Below are 18,285 nucleotides of genomic sequence, written 5' to 3'. Positions count from 1 at the left end.
CTTTTATTCAGCTAGGACGCATTAAATTGATCAAAAGTGACATTAAAGACATTTCAAATAAATGCGGTTCTTTTGAACTTTCTATTCCTGAACAAAAAATGTTTCCACGGTTTCCAAAAATATTAACAATAAGAAGAATAATTTGATTTTAAGAATTTTTTTTTATCATAAAATCGGCATATTAAAATGATTTCTGAAGGATCATGTGACACAGACTGGAATAATAGCTTTGCAGTCACAGGAATAAATTACATTTGAAAATATATTAAAACAGAAAACTCATTTCACAAATATTTCACAATATTACTGTTTCTATTGTATTTTTCAAGGCAACTTCATGTGGAAAGTTTTAACTACGGCTTGGATTGGCACATGCTAACAAGTTTTAATTTAAAAACTTGTTTGAAAATACTTTGTATTGATTTTATTGATCTACCATAAAATCTGTACATATACAAACCTTAATATGAAAGGCTATACAAAAATGAAAATTCACAGATGAATCATGTGTCCAATATGGACATATATGCATGCATGGCATCAAAAGGTTATTTGTGTCTATATATATATATATATATATATATATATATATATATATGGAAGCTCTCCCTCTTTGTCAATGGCCATTAGACAATCCATTCCCAGATCCATTAGCGTATCCATTTGTGTGCGTGTAGTCTTCCTCAGAGCCCTCCGTATCCTCTTCTTCATCACTGCGCTCATCACCCTTTAGCTAAAGAGAAAGAGAATTAATCTTGTGCGTAAAGTGTGAATGTGACAAACAAACATCAAAACAAAAAGTACTTCTAGTAAACTGAATAAAAGTTGGTGTTTTATCATTTTGCTATTGGTGCTGTTTGATAAAAGTCCTATTAACAATCCTTCACCATAATAAAATCACTGAAATGTACAGCCTCTTTTGGCATACTGCTTCAATAGCTATCTTATTTGGAGAACAATGAATACTCACATTGCCGAAGAGAAACTTTTTGACCATGCGGAGGATCAGGGAGGCCCAGAACATGTGTAATAACAGCAACACCACAAGCATGACGTTAAAGAAGTAATAGCCGAAAAAGGGTTCAAACTGGTCCAGAGGATACACCCACGTACAGTGGATCAGCCTGCACACACGACACAGACGCACAGTTTAACAAATGTAACCCTAAAATCCTCCACACTTTTACCTCTGTTACACACTTACCAGAAAGGGAAGATGATGAGTCTGGTTACCATGAAGACCAGAGCAAACACCACAAATATGCTGTTGCAGGTCGTCTCCCATCCAGCATAGTTAAACATCTTAGCAGACTTGGACAAACGGATAAAAGAAAAACCTTTAACACAAAACACCCTATACTGTACATATGCATACACTACTACCATGCAAAAGTTTGTGGGCAAAATCAAGTCTTGAGCTAACTAATGCTGCCAAAATACAGTAAAAACTGTAATATTGTAAATTATTATGGTGTAAAATAACTGTTTTATATTTGAATATGTTTTAAAATACAATTTCTTCCCGGCAAAACTTTTTTAATCATATTTTTTTTTTTTATTTAGCTGCCATCACTCCAGTCTTGATAGAAATCATTCTAATATGTTGGTGTTGAAAATACTTGGGCTGCTTATTTTTTTATTTTTTTGTGGAAAATGTAATAAATAGAAAAAAAAGAAAAAAAAATCTTGCTGACTTTACTTTATAAGATAAGTTTGACTCTTCTTTCACTATTTCTCTCTCACCTCGAGAAGGACATCAGATGTGTCGTGCACCAGCATGACCAGTGTGCCAATGCGGATGTAGTTTGCACACCAGGAGAAGGACAGCAGGGTTAAAGTAGCCCAATGATGGACCAACTGCTCCTTAAAGTCCTACAAATCCATACGGAGAGAGAAATAAAGCTCCATAAACCTTGACAGAAATATCTCTTAAAATATGGCATATTCATTTCATATTCATATCAGTTATTTACAAATTCCATAAAATGTCTCCAAAAGCATATTTTAATAAATGCAAAACATTGCATTCCATTTAAATCACTGAACTGCATGAATTATTGCATTATAATGACTTGTGTAAAGTAACTTGTTGACTGTGTTATGACATTAATAGCAGTGCTACCTGCAGGCTAGTGTTTATGAACTTGATGTGACCTTAACGATTACATATACTCGTACATAATCTTTTAAGTGATACAGAAATACGCATAACTGATAAGATGAACTGGAAATATTGATATTGGTGCATAATTACCTTCCGTTTTACGTCTGCAGCCACACTGAACAATAAAGAACCATAAAAACTCATCTCGATGATGTAATACCAGTACTGAGAGTCCAGCAGTGTCTGTACACACACACACACACACACACACACACACACACACACACACACACACACACACACACACATATAGAATCACACAAAACAAACATATTTAAAAAACCAACTGCCATTCAAACATGCTTGCACAAACACATCCCTCCCGGAACAACATGCAAATATTCAGTCTTCGCTTTTATAACACTTAGTTTTTCCATATCGCACTTACTTGTTTGGGAAATCCTGCCCACACTTCCCGAAGATCATAAAACCATGGTTTCTGTTGCACAAAACAATATAATTCACAGTTTATTTGTTTTTATAACCAATTAACACCATTAAAGGGTTAGTTCACCCAAAAATGATTTCAAAACATTTCAAAACACTGCTTCAGGAGAAGCATAATGAATCAGTGTTCGGAGCGCCAAAGTCACGTGATTTCAGCAGTTTGGCAGTTTGACGCGCGATCCGAATCATGATTCGACACACTGATTCATTTGTGCTCCGAATCTTCATGAAGCAGTGTTTTGAAATCGGCCATCACTATAAAAGTCGTTATTTTGTTTTTTTGGCGCACCAAAAATATTCTTGTCGCTTTATAATATTAATATTGAACCACTGCCTCCATTTTTGGGTGAACTACCCTTTAAATTGTTTTATTTGTTTATTTATTTCTCCTTTTTCTTCTTGCGCTGTTGGTCTCCTTTTTGCTAGTTATTATTATACAGCACATTGGTCAACCTGATGTTGTTTTAATTGTGCTTTATAAACAAAACAAACAAATAAAATACACACGAAAATATTTGATACTGACCTTTCTCCAAGTTGCATCGTTACGCCTTTAGGTGGCGACAATTGAGTGAATCATTGAATCATTCGAATCAACATTCATTCAAAACACATTATTGATTCATTCGGCAACGAAACAAGCGGTGAATTACTGATTCATTCACTCACTCGATTTGTTCAAAACACTGATTCATTTTCTGTGTTGCTCAAGATAAGATAGTCGTGTTGATTTGCTGTGGCTTCGTCTGAAAAAAATACATTGGTGGAGCAAAAATACTCAAAGTAGCTGGCAATATTGTGTCTAAAATGTAAGTTACTCAATATTAACTTCTTGTTTATCGAACTGTTGAAATCAAATAAAAAAACTCACACTCTCTTAAGTGTTGGTCTTAAGTGATTTCTGATTTATGCTTAAGTACAATTCTCAAACATAATCTAAGCTCTCTCGCTATTTGGAATTTCATCTCCAAGTTACATAAAAATAAAAATACATAAAAGTGAAAACTAAACTGCTTGTCTTAACAACAATTTTAATGTGTGTGTTTGGGTGTGTGCAGGGCCTGTTCATGCCTGTTATTGTGCCCATTTCTGGATCTTTCTATCAAGCTGGAGCTGTTCACAGGTGGGAAAATGTTACTAATTACCCCTCAGGCATTTCTCACAAACACACATGCTGATTCAAGGTCTCTCCTGAGAATCTCTGCATGTGCTGTAACACACACACACTCTTACACACAGCTGTTTGGAGGTCATTCAGATGTTCACATACAGTCTGAGGTCTGTATACAGCAAAAAAACACTTACATCATATAGAGCCAACACGCCTCCGAAAGACGAACACAGATAAAAGGCAAACCGCCAACTAAAAAAAAGGAAAATACTCTTGTTAGTAACAAACATTCAAATTTGAAAAGAGGAAAAGGTCAAATATGGCCAAACACGAATGAGTCAATCATGAAAGTTTGTTTAGTGTGTGTAAATATACCTTGCTTCCTTGAATTTCTTGAGTACTCCGGGTCTGTCTTGGTTCCTCCGTACGCGGAACCAGCGCTCCACCTGCCTTTCCGACCAGCCCAACTTTTTACACACACCTTTTATATCTGCCTAAGTACATGACATACACAAACATTCCTAGACACACAAACTTCAAATGTCAGTAATTGCTGGCCTTACACATACTATACCAGTGAATAGGACATAATGTTTCTATTAATGATACTTAAACATTTTTGTTGAAGCCTGTTAATATATAACGGATTACAAAAAGAAATCTTAATCTAAAGGTATTCGTAATGCCTTATAAAATACATGTTGCAACACATTATATATTTTCATAACTCAACTACAGTTATAATACATTATAGTATGTACATCACACCTTTAAAGAATCTAAAATGCAATCATGTTTTAATAATGTTTATGTTCAATGCTTTATTATAATGCATTGCCAATACTGTTACAATAATTAATGAGAACATTTAACTTATTATAAGGTATATTATTATACTAAGGTGAATCTAAGGTAAATCTTATTTTGATTAAAGATTACAAAGGCACATAAATAAAAAAAATGATGTGCACAGATCAGGTGAAAATACTGCAATAATCTGTAAAAAATAACAACGGTCAGTTTTGATTTTATGGTGACTTTAATTGTGATTCCCATAAGACAATCATTTATACTTAAACAGTGTTTTATTATTATTATTGTTATTATCATGTGAAGAAATGGAAGTAAAAAAAAATAATTTTTCACATAATTTTGCACGTAAATTTGCTTAATTGTCTGAGCGAATATGGGTAGAACTCTTTACCGTCCTCTTACATCAGTAATCCCTTTAAAGGTAGACGTGAATAAAATGTGGGACAATGGCCTTCATCGCCACAGTAGGCTAAGGCCTATCTGGTCTTGGTTATGACTGGGGAGGGAGAGTCACTTGTCCTTGCTTCACAGGACACCTATGCTTTTCTCAACATACTATTTATCTACTTGTATGTTCTAACATGTAACTGTCATGTGTAGTCTCATCTGACAGTTTATAAATTTAATACTATAGTGGTGAGCTAAATAAAGACATTTAAGTATCCTAATGTACAATTTAGGAACTATTGCTTAAATATACATTGAGAAGAATATATGTCACGTGCTTCTCCCCTATTGATCACCACCCATTTGCCTTATTTGAAGGTCTTGTTTTTGACCGCATTTGTACTTGGACTTGTCTTGGTCTCAGACTAAGAGTACTCACAATTTTATTTCAAGACAGGTCAAGACCCCAATTACAGGGATATCACTAAATTGCATATGCATTGTATGATTTGTTTAAGAGGGATTGAGACAAAAATGTCACCAAAATTAATACAAATGCCCACAAAATTCAAGATATGATTGCAAAAAAGTCTACTTGTATGAGATCTCTATAAAGATATAATATTATTAAGCAATATCACAAGAACAAGAGAGCTGTTTTCATTGCAAGTGTGATATTGATTAAACAAACGTTTACATTTTTTTTAACATTAATATCAACATTATTTATGCAGTTGTAATTGTGCCAACTCAGATGCAGCTTCTGTGCTACCTCTGCAGTGCAAAGAAGAATTTTGTTAGTTTAATTTGATTAGTAACAGCTCTATAAAGTGTCTTATTGTTCTAATTGAATTTACTGATTAAATATAAGACATGAATTTGAGGAGTGTTCCATTCTACTGTTTTTGTATTTAAACATGTAACGTAACATCATAAGTAACTTTGCCTGCTTTAAAGGGTTAGTTCACCCAAAAATGAAAATAATGTCATTTATTACTCACCCTCATGTCGTTTCACACCCATAAGACCTTCATTAATCTTCGGAACAAATTGATATTTTAGTTCAAATCCAATGGCTCCGTGAGGCCTGCATAGGGAGCAATGACATTTCCTCTCTCAAGATCCATGAATGTACTAAAAACATATTTAAATCAGTTCATGTGAGTACAGTAGTTTAATATTAATATTATAAAGCGACGAGAATATTTTTGGTGTGGCAAAAAAAAACAAAGTAACGACTTATTTAGTGATGGCCGATTTCAAAACACTGCTTCAGGAAGCATCGGAGCATTATGAATCAGTGTATCGAATCATGAATCGGATCACGGTTCAAACCCGCCAAACGGCTGAAATCACGTGACTTTGGCGCTCCGAACTGCAGATTCGATACACAGATTCACTGTGCTCTGATGCTTCATGAAGCAGTTTTTTGAAATCGGCCATCACTAAATAAGTCGTTATTTTGTTTTTTTTTTGGCGCACCAAAAATATTCTCGTCGCTTTATAATATTAATATTGAACCACTGTACTCACATGAACTGATTTAGATATGTTTTTAGTACTTTTATGGATCTTGACAGAGGAAGTGACATTGCTCCCTATGCAGGCCTCACGGAGCCATTGGATTTCAACTAAATCATCTTAATTTGTGTTCCGAAGATTAACGAAGGTCTTACAGGTGTGGAACGACATGAGGGTGAGTAATAAATGACAGAATTTTCATTTTTGGGTGAACTAACCCTTTAAAGGCTTTGAGAATCTTTCCTTTTACTACAGATAATGTTGACGGCAAAAGCAATTGTAACTCTAAACCCATCTTTCGTTTTCCTATCAGTTCTAAGAAAGACTTTTACACTTTAAGAAAGAAGGTTAAAGAATAACAACAACTACAGTATTGCATAACTGAATTATGCATGTCATCCTTCACTTACTGTTTGATCTGATTATTAATACAAATTAATATTTCTGATTGCTTAAAAATTATTTAAATTAATGCAAAAAATATATATTAAAGGGCCTTAAAATAATCTTCATTTTCATTACACAAAACGTAATTTTTATTTTCCTTCTGATTTTGAAGTGAAATGTGATCTGGACATGTTCCATATTAAATGCATTTAAAAAGCATTATATATACAGGCTTCAAGTAATCAGATCACTGTTTAAGTCTTGTGTTTGGGATGTTACCTGTGTTGGATGTTTAGAGTGTGCTTTGTAGTATTTTTCCAGCACTGGGTTGTGTGACGCTCTTTTGCGGCTTTTGTCTCTAACCCCAAGAGCCTCAGCGAGTGGCACCGCGATCAGCCTATTGAATGAGGGAAAGCCGGTGACAAAGAGTGTTAAGCAGAAACCATTCACTGCACAAATATAAGAACATATAATGCATATGTTGTGTTTTGTATGCTGGTGTTCTCATCAGCCTTCTTAATTAGCTTAAGCAGTAAAGCTTCCTTGACCAACTGGCTTTACCAGCTCAGTTTTGCTGATGAACAGCATGGATATACAAGTCTACCAGTGCCAAATCAGCAAAAACCAGCATGTATATTATTGCTGATGTAAGCTGGTCTTTTCAATAACATTTAGATTGTGTGTGCATGTACCTTTCATATAATGCCCTTAAACCTAGCAGCAGTACTGCTACAGGTAGAGTGATGTACAAGTGGGACACACGGGCATAGACACACCCCTCACTGTCCTGTAGGTCTGCCCACGTCACCGGCCTCGGCAACCACAGCCGATCCCACCAAAACCACTCGCTGAGCATTGCCCTGTGATAAACACAATAACATCATTTAAATGTATTCATTTAGCAGAAAGATTGAAAGAAAGTAGGTAGTAAAGCAATAGTCAGTGTACATATTCATTCAGTTGCTTTGGACTGATTTGTGTTGAGAAAAGAGACATTTGAATTGAACTGAATAGAATATTTGGGTCCATTTTCCCATGCTATTATGCAGTAGCTCCTGTAATAGGATACCTCCCTTCCAGTGCACAATAGACATAAATGAACACAGACACCTGTCAAATTTCCTGGAACATTCTGAGCATTTAAACATGTTTACTAGTTTCTGTTTTTTTCAGCTAAGAAAATGTGTCAGTGTCAGAAATATTAATGAAATGAAATGATATTAAAGTGAGACTATATTAATAAAAGATAATTAACATGAACGTTTGGTTATGTGAAATAGAGTTTGAAACATTTGAACAGCTCTAAGAGAGGATAGTTAAGAGTCTCGCTGGGAGTATCCAGCTGCGGTACGAATCTGGACTTACATAAAGTAATTCAGACTCACTTTTAAGTCCAACCAACTCAGCTTTGAAAGCCAACGGCTCAAAGGAACAATAGTATCTAGCATTAGTAATAGTATACATACAGTAACTTGAGCTACAGCACTTTTGCTCCAACAAAATGCTGCTTGAATCAAAGTCTTGTGTCTTCTGTGTTATACAAGATATATTGTCTTGTTGTATCACAGTAGACAAAAGCACAAGACTCTGATTCAAGCTGCATTTTGTTGGAGTGAAAGCTAAAGTTACTGTATGTATTCTTATATTAAGTAGTGACTGTTTATGGTTACCATGACAAACAGACGCACATAACATGCCAAAACTGAGAAACTCATGCCAAACAGAAACAAACGCACACATACCTTCTTTCCCCTCAGATTTGTCCTTTTCTTGATTTTACACACACTTTTCTCTCCTCCTCTTCTGTTGTAATTCTCTTCACACACACACACACACACCTTTAAGATGATCCTCCAGAGTTGTGCCCAGTCTAGATGAATCCGCTAGGTACTAACTCTCTCACACTCACACATACACACTTTCACTGCATACCTCAACCTCCCACAAAGAGCTCATTGAACCGCCTGAGAGTGTGTGTCTTGAAAAAGGGCCAGAGAACTAGATATGTGGGAGGGGCCAGCCTCAGGTACAGTCAAAGAAAGGCTGTTAGAGAGAGAGGACATGAACCTTGAAATATTGCATGCCCTAAACAGGTTAATAACTCACTGGGTGAATAAGAGAAATGTTCTGTTTGCTGTGACATTGTGTTGGTGTTTTAGTTCATATTTACATTAATGCACCTGGCAGATATGCTTTTATTCAAAGCAACTTACAGTGTGTTCAAGCTGGTTTGTTTTTGTTTTTAATCAGTGTGTGCATTCCCTGAGAATCGAACCTGTGACCTTGGTGTTGCTAGGGTCATTGCTATACCAGCTGAATTACTGGAACACTTCGCTATCGGTTCTTGGTAACTTGTGAGTGATTTGGTAAGAAAGCATCTACAGTACTTAGACTGGTCAAAATCCTACAGGAATGTGTACAGGATTCCTGCGAGATCATAATTTTGAAACAATTGAAAATGATAATATTGTACCATATATACTAATATACTAATTTACAAGATTCCAACTGAAAAAAAAAATCTTTAAGAACACTGTAGTTTGGTCTTTTATGATTTGCAATGTGATGAAATGCTCATGTAGGACATTACAAGGAATTTGAAGAAAATTGTTTAGGATTTTTTTAACTCCTATAGCGCCACCTGTAGGATTTCTTTTAACTTTACATACTAATAGCAACAATACTGTTATAACTTATAATGCAATACTAATCAAAGTATGCTAATAATAAAAAAAAAATCTTAAAGTGTGTAAATAATTTATTTGCAAATTCTATCTAAATGGATTTCAATGGAAATAAAAGGAATCAAACTAATAGCATCCGTAGGGTAAGTTCACCCAAAAATGAAAATTTTGTCATTAATGACTCACCCTCATTTAGTTCCAAACCGAAAGTCTTACGGGTGTGGAACAACATGAGGGTGAGTAATTAATGACAGAATTTTCATTTTTGGGTGAACATTAGTTGAAAATTAGTAGAAATCCGATGGCTCCGTGAGGCCTTAATAGGGAGCAATGACACTTCCTCTCTCAAGTCGTTATTTTGTTTTTTTTGGCGCTCAAAAAATATTCTTGCTGCTTTATAATATTAATATTGAACCACTGTACTCACATGAACTGATTTAAATATGTTTTTAGTACCTTTATGGATCTTATTTAGTGATGGCCGCACAAATGAATCAGTGTATCGAATCTGCTGTTCGGAGCGCCAAAGTCACATGATTTCAGCCTTTGGCAGTTTGACACGCAATCTGAATCATGATTCAATAAACTGATTAATTTGTGCTCCGAATCTTCCTGAAGCAATGTTTTGAAATCGGCCATCACTAAATAAGTCATTATTTATTTTTAATTATTTATTTTTTTGGCGCACCAAAAAATATTCTCGTCTCTTTATAATATTAATATTGAACCACTGTACTCACATGAACCGATTTAAAATATGTTTTTAGTACATTAATGGATCTTGAGAGAGGAAGTGTCATTGCTCCCTATGGAGGCCTCACAGAACCATCGGATTTCAACTAAAATATCTTAATTTGTGTTCTGAAGATTAATGAAGGTCTTATGGGTGTGGAACGACATGAAGGTGAGTAATAAATGACAGAATTTTCATTTTTGGGTGAACTAACCCTTTAAGTTCTACTGGGTATTGTGCAGTCTTTATCAGAACATGTCGTACTACTGCAGAGATGAAGGCAATCCATTTTTTCTTTAAATTCCTTTTAATATCCTTCAAATGCATATTATTCTATTGATAATCATGAACAGTGCTATTAGTAACTAGATCTAGTTTTTGTTTTGTGTTATGTTATAATTCTATCAGTATGCATAAGAGTTGGTTTCCAAATATTATGGTCCAATAAGAATCGTGTACACATTCCTTTAGAACTTTGACTATGGTTATTAATGCTTTTTAATATGTATCATAAGAATAAAACTGAACTTCTTTCAAAACAATTCAGTTTATGTCGTTTGACTCTTAGGAACATTTCTGTTGGATCCTTTAGGCATTTCCTAGAGATCCTGTATGTGGTAATAAAGTACAGAAGAAATCTTTTCTCACTGTAATATTGTAAAGATGTATGAATCACTGGCTCCACCTGTGCTTACTAGTCTGTGCATGACAGGATCCTGATTCTAGTCCTTTGTCTCACTGGTGTCCCTGCCCTCACTGTCTCTTGGTGTAGGTTTGCTGTCTCCATCTAGTGGTGGTCAACAATACAGCATTTAGAGGGTCAGTATACAACACAGGGTCAAGGTTTTGTTGGTAAGCAAGTTAACTCCTGCTGGTAGATGCCATAACTACAGCATTATATGGGCTATATAGAAACATAAATCAGATATTTCTTAAAATTTTCTTTCTCTTTCTTTCTTTCTTTCTTTCTTTCTTTCTTTCTTTCTTTCTTTCTTTCTTTCTTTCTTTCTTTCTTTCTTTCTTTCTTTCTTTCTTTCTTTCTTTCTTTCTTTCTTTCTTTCTTTCTTTCTTTCTTTCTTTCTTTCTCTTTCTTTCTTTCCTTTCTTTCTTTCTTTCTTTCTTTCTTTCTCTTACCAGTGCCAGTAACTATGCAATCTCTAGCTTCGAGATGGTAAATAAAAAAACAGAAACTTCTTCCTTTACAGTTTTTATTATGAACAGTCTTTTTTTTTATTATTATAATATCAAAATATTTCAAAGTTTCTCAAGATTTCTAGAAATACTGTAACATGGACATGAATGTTCTATGTGAATGCTGGTTTGTAACTGTTCTTAGCTAATGGATTCCTGGTAGCACAATGCATATCATACACACCTGCCACTCAACACAGAGTTTAATACACAGTGGCCATGCCCACACTGCAGCTAAATACAGTTGTCACTCCAGTTGTTTTAATAGTTGACCCCCAAATTTTTGTTTGTCACACAAGCTGTTGAATGACTGCAGAATACAGCATACTGTACAACCATACAGTCATATGGACTACTTTTATGGTACTTTTTAGATTGTATAAAGTATAAATAGGCTATCCATTCACTTTCATTATATCACTCAACAGAATTTCTTATTTTGTGTTTCAGGGATGAAAGAAAATATTGGTTGGAACGACATCAGGGTTAGTAAATGATGACATCATTTCCATTTTGGGTGAACTAATCCTTTAATCCTATTTTGTTCACACAGAGTTGGGTTTTTAGTGACAACTAATGACGTATTCAAATGACCAAATGCTAATAAACTCAGCACGCTAATATTAGTTTGTGGAAAATAGAAAACACCAAACAGGCTAAACTAGTTCTTGTTTACAGCTGCGAGACGTCAACTATTGCTTGTTTTGGGTAGTAGGATTGACACCTGCATTCTGTACACAATTGGAATAATAACTTAGCGATTCATTCCCGAAAATAAATGCGGGTGACACTTCAAAAACTTGGCAGTGTGCACGTGGCCTGTGTGCATTCATACCCTTTTTCCTGGTGGGGAATGATTTAAAATTGATGACTGGGTCTAAATCCCTGAAAACCTCTTCACAGTGAATATAGCATGCTTTACATTAGCTTTAGCCGTGCTAGCATAGTGCTAAATGGGATTTTTGTAAATCACTACAGTGTATTTGCAATGTACAGTGCAATTGGCTTTGTAAGTCTTAAGAATCCATTTCAACATCACATTTCTTTATCATGTTATGAGCATGCTAACCGCCAAACTACGTGCTAACTTGTCATGTAGATGAGACACTACAGATGTTGCCACCAACGACAAAAAGACAATTCCACAAACAAGTTGGCTTATTTTGAAGCTGAAGTATTATGTTAAGAAGTTCACATTTAGTTATTATTCTGGTTAAGTACATGTTAACAACACCATGAAATGAAAGTTCCACTTGCTGAGTAGCATCAGTATGGACTGCAAAGCCCTTTGGCCCATATTCCTAATCCCCTCTCTCTTTTCTCACCTGTTCTGGTCCAAGATTTGGATGAGATTTGTTGTGTGTGTCTGTACAAGTGTTTATATGTGAAAGAGAGAATGGCAAGTCACAGTATAAGACAGTTTAAGAGTCATCAAGCCATGTCAAATGGCTCTAGAAGAATAGCAGAATATCCAGAATGCACAAGCATAATGAGTTGATGATTCTGTGCAAAAGAAGTCCCCCTTGTCAATCAACCGGATCCCGTTAGCAACCAAGTGAACCTCTACCAAGCCATCAACAATTGATCTACATCCAGAGTTACCAAAGATGCTCGTTCAGTCATTAATTAGAGTCAAAGATGAGTTGTTGATGGCATTGGTTGCCTGGCACTGAAAGTGATTGGATGCAAGGTGCTGAAGAGGTGGAGTGTTTCTCCACTTTGTCTTGTCACATTCATACAGGAGTGTTACGTTTGAGATCACTGGGTGAAGGTGGAATCTGTTGACTGAGGTGCGTGAAGGTGGTGGAATGGCTAGGTTTGGTTGACGTCTCCCCTGGAGTCTCTGAGCCTCTATACTTTGAAGGAAGAGTCTGGCATCGACCTTTAACTTTCAAGCCTGGATCACGAGGGGGAAGCCCTTTCACTGAGCTCCCCAACAGCTCAGGTTTGGAGGGAGGCCGTGGTAGTCCTGTTGGCTGGCTGCCCACGAGCTCCGGTTTCGAAGGAGGACGTGGCAAGACTGTCAAAAGGCCGCTAGCAAGCTCTGGTCTGGACGGTGGACGAGGAAGTGCTATCGAAGGGTTGCCCATGAGCTCTGAATCCAGTGAATCTGAGACAGATGCTTGGCTTCCAGAGGGCTTGGTTGTAGACAGTGCTCTAGGGATGTTCCTGGTGAGTTCGATAGGAGATAGAAGAACTTTCTGGTCAAGGTGTGTGAATGTGGTGGAGTGGCTGGGTCTGGTTGCATGCTCTTCAGCTTCAGGACCTCCAGGCCTTGGTGGAAGTGTTCGGCAACGGCTCTTAGCCTTGCAAGTTGGGTCTCGAGGTGGAGGTCCATTCGAGTCAAACTCCCAGTGCCGTGATGGTGAGCTGGTTTTGATTGATTGAACTGACTGGCTTGAACATGCTGATGGTGTGGTAGGTAATTCATCATGACAGGCTATCTTAGACAGGGATTCTGAAGTTGTATTAAGACTTTCACAGGTCGAAGGTCGAGGTTTATCATCAGACAGATCACTGGTGGATGCAATGGGTTCCTCTGCAGATTTTTCCTCAAGCTCCTCCTCCTCTTCATTGGTCATCCGAAGTTCTTTTAGTTCTTTTAGCTCTTCATCTGACTGGCTTAGCATTACCCTACTGCAGATAGGCAGCTCCTCTTTTAGCTCTTCATCTGTCTGGCTTAGCATCACCCCACTGCAGACAGGCAGCTCCTCCTCTTCCTCTAAACCCTTGATGACTACATCAATGTTGCTAGTCGTCAGTGGGTGTGACTGGGTGCATTGCTTGTCTGTCTCCTCGGAGAGCAGAAGATCCATCAGGAGTGTTTTTTCTCTCTTCAGCTGCTCCTTCAGAGAACGAGGCACATCTGGGATCAACCATGCCACCAACATACTGAGGAACATGGCCAAGTTCTACAACACAACAACATACAGAATCAAACATCCAGTCCACTATTACAGGAATGTTTTGCGTTAAAGGTAGAGTAAGCAATAAAAAAATAAATAAAAAAAACCCAACAACTTTTTGTTATACTAGTTGAAACTTTCTTCACATACTGATAGCAATCAATAATAGAAGTGATCTAAATATTAAAACATGTACATATATTTTCTGTGGAAGTCTCAGGACCAAAAAATGTTAATTAATAAATGTTTATACATTTTTTGACATTTTTGAACTATTGGTCAAAGTTTTGTCAGTTATAGTTTGACACATTACCAACAGAAAATTATATTCATTAACAAAAATCATATACCATTTTAGTAAAATAAAAATTAGAAGATAGACTAATATTAATGTATATGACATGAAAAATGGTTTTAATTTATTGGACATTTTATCATAAGACAATAATGACTAAAAGAAAAACTGTAAAAGTTAACACTGTCTATGGGGTATGTTGAGTTTTAAAGGGGTCATGAATTGAGAAATCAACTTTTCCTTGAGCTTTTGATATATAAGAGGTCATCGTACTATAAGAATATCCTGTAAGTTTCAGAACTGAAAACTTCCTTGTTAGTCCAATAAAAGCTCTTATTGACACCAGACCCAGCGAACGACTGATCCTGGAATGTGCATAGAGAGGTGAAACCAACGCCTACTTCATCATTGCAACATTAGCCGCACCCACTGGCATGTTAGTGAGATGAGGAGGAGAGAATAGCGATACAACAGGTAGGAAGTAGTTGCAATGACGAGATCACTGCTTTCATGTGCTCAACATGTCTGATCGGCTGTTCATCTCTGCAACCTTTCATGCCAAGATCTAAATATAATGCTATAGATCTAAATGTAATGCAGCACTTTTCATGATTAGTTAACCTTGAGAGCTGTAATAGTAAAAACATGCTAAAAGAGGGAGTAATACTCAGCTATTTCAAATGGAAAGATGTTAGCCAATCACAGCAGTGGGTGTTTACACAGCAGACACGCCCCTTAAAACAGCGTTCAAATCAGAGGGCTAAAATCAGGGAAGGAAAAATGTTTTTTATTTCTAAATTGTGACAATTTTTGATTTAAAAAGCATACTAACATTATAAGTGCACCCAAGGAAACATTATAAAACAATGCAGTTCGTGACCCCTTTAAAAATAAATGTGCAGAATTCTGCTTAAGCATTATTTTTATAAAAACTATTTGCTGGAGTTTGCTCCATGCAGTGTTAATTTTGACAGCAAATTTTGATTTGGTTTTAGTCATAGTCTTTTGACTAAAATGCCATTTAGTTTTAGTCATCGGAAATTGTTTTAGTTTTAGTCTAGTTATAGTTGACTAAATGTCATAAGATTTTAGTCAACTAAATCAGTAAATACAGTAATTTAGTCAACTAAAGTCTAATTTAGTTAATTTGTAACACATTAAGCATTTCTCTAACAATACACAGATTCAATACAATGATATACATCTGATATTCTCTAAACTGTTTATGTTCACTTAAGACAACCAACTGTACTTTACTCGCCAAAGTGGACGGTTTTTGACTGATCAAGTGCAAAAACACACGAAGGAGAGCTCAATTCAGTACTTGTCAGGGATTGACAATTATCATTGAGGTACTATTATAGTTTTTGTTTAACATTTTGATCAGATTTGATTTTTAGATTTTCTGCTTTAATTGTAATTTTAGTTAAAAGTTTTAGTAATTTTTTTTGTTTATGTCTTTTAGTTTTTGCTTTTAAATGTCCATCAAGTTTTTTTTATTTCTGTTTTAGTTATTTTAGTACATCAGGTTAAGCTAAAGCTTGGAAACAAAATAAGTTTAAATTTTTTATATATTTATTTCAGTTAACATTTATTTCAAGTAACAAAAATTTTATAATGGTTTTAGGTTTAGTTAACCATAATAACCCTTATACTTGTAAAATATATTGAATAATGTGTCAAATAATGTTCTTAGTCTTTCCTTCATGTGACAGAAGATATAGTAGTTTACTCTGAATTAAATATAAATGAAATTAAATACAGTTTGTGTAAACAATGTAACAATAATGACCAGGAAAAAAAATAAAAATAAATTATAAGCCATCCCGAAATAGACCGTGACTCTTATTCTGAAATGTCTGCAGTCTGCACTGTATCAGGCTGCTCCTTTAAGTTCAGATGAGGGAGATAATATGCATTCTTACAAGCATCTAAAACATATTACCATATAAACATTGTATAGTAAACATTGTCATAATTCATCAACATTAGCTTATAAGCAATCGCTTGGCATAAATGTGCACTATTCATTAACTGAGAAGCAGTCTGAAGGGCTAGATCAGCACGTTACACTTCAAATGTGCGCAAGAGAAAGCTTAAGTTGTATTTAACCCACAATATTCCTTGAACAATAAAAAAAAGTAGAGAAGCAGTAACAAAAACTGACCTGGAAAAAAATAACAAAAGCCAGGCGTGCAGCGAGCACAGACCAGTACTGCTTAGAAAGCTGGTAAGACTCAGGAGACCAGGGAGGATCTCGATAGTCTTTGTACCTATGAAATTGTTGAGGAGAGAGAACGATATCAGGTTATGTAGGCGAGTAGAGTTCACATGAGTATGTATATGCATGTGTGTTGTGTGCACCTGCAAATACGGAGTTGTCTGTCAAAATCAGTGTCATGCGGCGCAGTACCAGGCTTAAAGTTGCTTGTGTTGAAATAAGCCAGTGTGTGGTTGGTAAAACCATGCATGGTGCCTGTTTCACTGTACAAATACTGATACACCATCCGAGGAATGAACTCCGATGTAAAGGAAATCACAAATGCCTTGAGGGAAGGAGAGATAGAAAGAGGAAAAAACCTTAAAATATCTGCATGCAATGAGAAAAATCATGCTAAACACCAACAACAATTTTTTTCACCATAAGTCACAATCTCTGTCTTAACACTCACATTTGTAATGACAGCAAACTTGCTGATTCCACTCAAGATGTTGTACCATATGCCTGTAAAAAGAAAGATACATATGCAACAGTGTGAACTAGTATGAATAACAGTCATGATAAGTGTAATCATGAGTAAGTCTGTACATATTTGCTGCTATATTTCATACCAATTTCTTTAGCACTGACTGCATCAGGTCGGCGTATTTCAGTGACGAATTTTGCCGCATCTAGTCGGATTTCAATGATGTTATTGAGCAGAGCGAAGACTGGTGCCAGCGGGAAGGAGGCCACAAAGAGTGTGACAAATCCATACTGAATAACTGCAGACAAACACACACATACATCAATAATCCATGTCCTTAATCAAACCAGATTCCTCAAAGTCATCACAGGCATCTTTAAACATCATTGCTAAATTTCTTCTAATAAACTAATAATAGTAAGTATAGAGCAGGTGTTGGCATACATTTTGACATTTTTTATATTTCTTGTAATAACTATGGCTTCCCATACAGCTGTGTGACTACAGTGAAGAATTACTACTAACTTATTTAGCCTTGCAGATGTGAGGATTTCAAAATAAAATAAATGACATGTATTATTTTATTTATTTTCCTCTCACTCTGTTACAAAAATTTACCAACCACTTTCTTTTCTTCTTAGCCTGGTTTTGTATGACCTCCTGAACCAATGAGCATTTTGCTGTCCATTGGTCACACCTTAATGGTGCAATTTCTAGTACTGCATTAATATTGCATCCTTCTCATTGGAATTTAATAATTTTTGACTTTTCAGTCTGAGTTAAATCTCTTTTTGGGTCCATTTTACTTGTAAGAGTAAACCTGCTTAATGATCATGCACTCCTGAATATAAGGCATTTTCCACTTCCAGCCTTCGTTAACAATTTTATTATCACGTATAAATGATTAAATACAAAATGAATAGTAGTTATTAAGATTGATGTGGTTTGGAATTGGTAAA

At 35.7% G+C, this 18,285-nt stretch overlaps 2 protein-coding genes across 2 annotated transcripts in view; both read right to left on the bottom strand.

Annotated features, from left to right (window-relative positions):
* Positions 1-133: 133 nt before the first annotated feature.
* cers3b (ceramide synthase 3b) lies at positions 134-8,789 on the bottom strand. Its single transcript, XM_067389980.1, has 11 exons — positions 8,573-8,789; positions 7,523-7,690; positions 7,110-7,227; positions 4,098-4,216; positions 3,917-3,974; positions 2,553-2,603; positions 2,255-2,347; positions 1,744-1,872; positions 1,205-1,311; positions 971-1,124; positions 134-733 (listed from the first exon to the last, which is right to left on the bottom strand). The coding sequence occupies exons 2-11, from the start codon at positions 7,684-7,686 to the stop codon at positions 617-619; spliced, it is 1,110 nt and encodes a 369-aa protein (XP_067246081.1). The 5' UTR covers positions 7,687-7,690; positions 8,573-8,789; the 3' UTR covers positions 134-616.
* A 2,779-nt stretch (positions 8,790-11,568) lies between these two features.
* The window catches only part of ano2a (anoctamin 2a), a 33,487-nt gene continuing 26,770 nt past the window's right edge, over positions 11,569-18,285 (bottom strand). The window contains exons 22-26 of the mRNA XM_067389979.1: positions 17,472-17,624; positions 17,312-17,364; positions 17,004-17,185; positions 16,807-16,912; positions 11,569-14,350 (exon numbers count right to left, since the gene is read on the bottom strand). Of these exons, the coding sequence (XP_067246080.1) occupies positions 13,172-14,350; positions 16,807-16,912; positions 17,004-17,185; positions 17,312-17,364; positions 17,472-17,624 (1,673 nt within the window). The 3' untranslated portion in view covers positions 11,569-13,171. The remainder of the gene's footprint in view (positions 14,351-16,806; positions 16,913-17,003; positions 17,186-17,311; positions 17,365-17,471; positions 17,625-18,285) is intronic.

Source organism: Chanodichthys erythropterus, chromosome 7 (genome assembly GCF_024489055.1).
Source record: "Chanodichthys erythropterus isolate Z2021 chromosome 7, ASM2448905v1, whole genome shotgun sequence".
In the NCBI taxonomy this organism is placed as follows: Eukaryota; Metazoa; Chordata; class Actinopteri; order Cypriniformes; family Xenocyprididae; genus Chanodichthys; species Chanodichthys erythropterus.
This window is presented reverse-complemented; position numbering and strand designations above follow the sequence as displayed.

Coding starts and splice junctions, on each gene's coding strand:
- cers3b (XM_067389980.1), bottom strand. CDS start 7,686: ATGCTCAGCGAGTGGTTTTGGTGGGATCGGCTGTGGTTGCCGAGGCCG. Junction 7,228..7,522: donor TTAAGGGCATTATATGAAAG/GTACATGCACAC, acceptor CTCATTCAATAG/GCTGATCGCGGTGCCACTCG. Junction 3,975..4,097: donor AAGAAATTCAAGGAAGCAAG/GTATATTTACAC, acceptor CCTTTTTTTTAG/TTGGCGGTTTGCCTTTTATC.